At 40.6% G+C, this 4,471-nt stretch overlaps 1 protein-coding gene across 6 annotated transcripts; it reads left to right on the top strand.

The window, feature by feature from the left end:
• Positions 1–357: 357 nt before the first annotated feature.
• Positions 358–4,185, top strand: LOC133676824 (FT-interacting protein 3). 6 transcript variants are annotated; one of them, XM_062098581.1, is made up of 4 exons: positions 358–597; positions 867–952; positions 1,074–1,205; positions 1,385–4,185. In XM_062098581.1, exon 4 carries the CDS (start codon positions 1,499–1,501, stop codon positions 3,821–3,823), a length of 2,325 nt encoding a protein of 774 aa, XP_061954565.1. In that variant the 5' UTR covers positions 358–597; positions 867–952; positions 1,074–1,205; positions 1,385–1,498; the 3' UTR covers positions 3,824–4,185. The 6 variants fall into 6 exon arrangements, with proteins under 6 accessions (XP_061954565.1, XP_061954560.1, XP_061954561.1 ...); XM_062098576.1 differs by lacking the exon at positions 867–952 and having other exon boundaries at positions 1,074–1,105; XM_062098577.1 differs by lacking the exon at positions 867–952.
• Positions 4,186–4,471: the final 286 nt, after the last annotated feature.

Below are 4,471 nucleotides of genomic sequence, written 5' to 3'. Positions count from 1 at the left end.
ACAAGGATATTCTAACTCCAGGCAATATATAACTATAATCCATCTCCAATGCCTTAACTAACACCCAAAATACAAAAATAATAAAATCGTACAATATCATTTTCATCACCAATCCAATCACAGAACATGAAAAGACTCTCTGCTTAACTTGCTACGAGGCTTCCTAATATATCCAATTCACCCACCCTAAAAAAAACACCCAAACGCCCCCACAAACACAAAGCTCCTTGAAAAATAAACGGTCACTAAACGTGCGAGCCCCGACCACAGTCCTTTACACGCTTGATTGTGGGCCCCACGTACCTCCCCTCCCCTCTGTAGTCTGTACACAAACAGAGACAAAACAGCAGAGAACCCAAAAAAATAAATAAAGCAAAAGTGGGAGAAAGAGTATGTTCTGTGTGTATTCTCTCTCCGAGATTCATTAAAGTGAAAAACACAAACACTAATGAACACAAATATTAGAAATAAACACTAAAAAAAAAGAAAGCAAAAAGCAAAAGCACCGCTACTCCCCCCGTCTTGATTCTACCTGTCTATGTAGTTGTAGGAGCGCCGGGGTTCTTTCTTTGGATCTTCTTCCTCATGTTCTCTAAGGTATATTGCTGATAATCCTTTTCTTTCTTTTTAGTTTTGAGCATTTTTGTTCCATGTTGGACGTTACCTTTTGCTCTGGTTTTTCAAGGTTGTAATGTTGCTGTTTTGGTTTTGTTTTCTTTGTTTGTTTGTTTGTTTGGTGCTTTTATTTTCCTTGAAAATGAGTAAAAGTGAAGGAAAATAAAATGAAAAATCTCAACTATATGCGAACGTTCTGATAAACCAAACAAAGAGTTGATGAATGTGCTTTTTTATGAGTTGATGAGAAGGAAATGGAAAATCTGTGATAGTATACGGTTTATTCTCGGACATTCCTACATTTTCTGAGCAACCAAACGGGAAAAGAAAGTCTATGGTACATTTCGAGCATTTTGTTTTGTTTTTCTTTTTTGGTGTAAAAGTCTTGATTTGATAATTTATGGTTTTGGTTTTTTATGACTTCCGATTTTTGGTTTGTCTGTGTTTTTTCTTTGCAGCGTTGAAGCGTTTCAGATCTGAAGATTTGAAGGTTTTTTTGCACGTAACAGTCATTTGAAGGATCTGATGAAATATTAGAGATAATCCTGTGTAGTTTTGTTTTATGTTAATGTCGTTTTGAGTTCATGGAGGTTTGTTTAATTTTTTATTTTTAAATATTCCCTTTCATATTTGTTTTGTCAAGGTTACTTTTGGTTCTTTCAATATTTGGATTTTGTTAGTTTCCTATTATCAAGTCTCCTTTACTATTTAAATTACTTGAGTTTGGTATTACTAACGGCTAATTGAATCTTTTGTTCCTATATTTCAGGGTTTTTGAATTGAAAGACTGTGAATTCAAAGCTTTTTTTGATTTTGGTGCAATAGAAGACAAACTCTTCAACTTCAACTTGAAGATTGAGTGTCTCTCCTTTGAGCCAACAAGATGCAGAGGCCTCTACATGAGGATTTTCTATTGAAAGAGACCAATCCCCATCTGGGAGGGGGGAAGATCACCGGTGACAAGCTTACAAGCACCTATGATCTTGTGGAGCAGATGCAATATCTTTATGTCCGGGTCGTTAAGGCCAAGGAATTGCCTGCAAAGGATGTTACGGGTAGTTGTGATCCTTATGTGGAAGTTAAACTTGGAAACTATAAGGGTACAACTCGGCATTTTGAGAAGAAGTCGAATCCGGAGTGGAACCAGGTGTTTGCATTCTCAAAGGATCGTATTCAGGCCTCGATGCTTGAGGTTACTGTTAAGGATAAGGATTTTGTGAAGGATGATTTCATGGGTCGGGTTTTGTTTGATTTGAATGAGGTACCAAAACGGGTTCCTCCTGATAGTCCTTTGGCACCACAGTGGTATCGATTGGAGGATAGGAAGGGAGATAAATTCAAGGGGGAATTGATGTTAGCGGTGTGGATGGGGACACAGGCAGATGAAGCTTTTCCAGAAGCATGGCATTCAGATGCAGCTACTGTTACTGGGACGGATGGTCTTGCTAATATTCGTTCCAAGGTATATCTCTCCCCAAAATTATGGTATTTAAGGGTCAATGTGATTGAAGCTCAGGACCTGCAACCAAGTGATAAAGGCAGGTATCCAGAAGTATATGTTAAAGCTACCCTGGGAAATCAAGTCTTGAGAACAAGAGTTTCTCCTAGCAGGAGTATTAATCCTATGTGGAACGAGGACCTTATGTTTGTGGCAGCAGAACCTTTTGAGGAGCCCTTGATTTTGAGTGTGGAAGATAGGATTGCGCCCAACAAGGATGAAGTATTGGGGAAATGTGCGATTCCATTGCATTATGTGGACAGAAGGTTGGACCATAAGCCTGTGAACACTAGGTGGTTTAATCTGGAGAGACATGTTATTGTAGAAGGGGAAAAGAAGAAAGAAACAAAGTTTTCCAGCAGGATTCACACGAGGATCTGCTTGGAGGGTGGTTATCATGTTTTGGATGAATCAACACACTATAGTAGTGATCTTCGTCCGACAGCTAAACAGCTGTGGAAGAACAGCATAGGGGTACTGGAAGTGGGTATTCTCAATGCTCAGGGATTGATGCCCATGAAGACAAAGGATAGTCGGGGAACAACTGATGCATACTGTGTGGCAAAATATGGGCAGAAGTGGGTTCGTACAAGGACCATTATCGACAGTTTCACACCCAAGTGGAATGAGCAATATACTTGGGAGGTTTTCGATCCCTGTACTGTCATAACAATCGGGGTCTTTGATAATTGTCATTTGCATGGAGGGGACAAGCCTGGAGGGGCAAGGGATTCAAGGATCGGAAAGGTACGAATCCGTCTTTCCACACTTGAAACTGATAGGGTTTACACACACTCCTACCCACTGTTGGTCCTGCATCCTAATGGTGTCAAGAAGATGGGAGAAATTCATTTGGCAGTCCGTTTTACATGCTCATCCTTGCTTAATATGATGCACATGTATTCACAACCTTTGCTGCCAAAGATGCATTATATCCATCCACTGACTGTCAGCCAGCTAGATAGCTTAAGGCATCAGGCCACTCAGATTGTGTCAATGAGGCTTAGCAGGGCAGAGCCACCATTAAGGAAGGAGATTGTTGAATATATGCTGGATGTGGGGTCTCACATGTGGAGCATGAGAAGAAGTAAAGCCAACTTTTTTAGAATCATGAACGTTTTTGGCGGGCTAATTGCTGTAGGAAAATGGTTTGATCAGATATGCAATTGGAAAAACCCAATCACGACTGTGCTGATCCACATATTGTTTATAATCCTAGTTCTTTTTCCAGAACTTATCTTGCCCACAATCTTCCTGTATCTCTTCCTGATCGGTGTTTGGTATTATAGATGGAGGCCAAGGCATCCTCCCCACATGGACACTCGTCTCTCTCATGCAGAGTCTGCTCATCCTGATGAATTGGACGAGGAATTTGACACGTTCCCTACTTCGCGGCCACCTGATATTGTAAGGATGAGATATGATCGCTTGAGAAGCATTGCGGGGAGGATTCAGACTGTTGTTGGTGATTTAGCTACTCAAGGGGAGAGGCTGCAATCTCTGCTGAGCTGGCGAGACCCAAGGGCCACAGCTCTGTTTGTGCTTTTTTGTCTGATTGCTGCCATTGTTCTCTATGTTACTCCTTTCCAAGTTGTGGCACTTCTCACTGGGTTTTATGTGCTGAGACATCCTAGGTTCCGCCACAAACTTCCATCAGTTCCACTCAATTTCTTCCGGCGGTTGCCAGCAAGAACCGATTGCATGCTGTGAGCAAAGCCAGTTTTATCCGCAATTGCATTTAGCATTTGTCTTGCCCTCCTTTTCAAGTCAGTGAAGAAGATTGTCGGTTCTGGTATAATGAAGGTAGTAGATTTGCCATTTTCCTCCGAAGGTAGTAGATTTTGTGGATTTGCGGGTTATTTTAAGTTGTTTTAATAGGATTCCTGTTTCAAACTTCTGAGCTTTATGGTAATCAATCCATGTTCATTTGTAATTTTGTAGGATGTGATTGGAATTTTACCTTTGGTGAGAACCTTCTCTATGCTTGACTACATCTAGTAGATATTACCCGTTGGGGATTTCTGATCTCAACCTTGTTATATTCATGCAATGGAATGACTTCTTTTCCCTCACTTGCGCTTATTTCCCACTAAAACATTGCCTCTTTAAGCTGTTCTGGTCTCATTCTTAGCATCTGAAGTTTTGGATCTCACTTGGATGTCTGACGGACTGAATGAGAGAGTAAAAAGGGGATCTCGAGAATACCTGCCCTACCTGGTTGATTACTTTAAATGAAAACCTGATTAGATTGATGTCTCAACTTGTTCTTTTCTATACTGAAATGTGAAATGTTCTGTCTTGCTTGTTTGGTATCTCTATCATCCCAGGACATCCTGTCTTGTCAGTGAGAGAAATTTA

Source organism: Populus nigra, chromosome 17 (assembly GCF_951802175.1).
Source record: "Populus nigra chromosome 17, ddPopNigr1.1, whole genome shotgun sequence".
In the NCBI taxonomy this organism is placed as follows: Eukaryota; Viridiplantae; Streptophyta; class Magnoliopsida; order Malpighiales; family Salicaceae; genus Populus; species Populus nigra.
The sequence above is the reverse complement of the archived record's forward strand: the minus strand, read 5'-3'. Positions and strand labels throughout refer to the sequence as shown.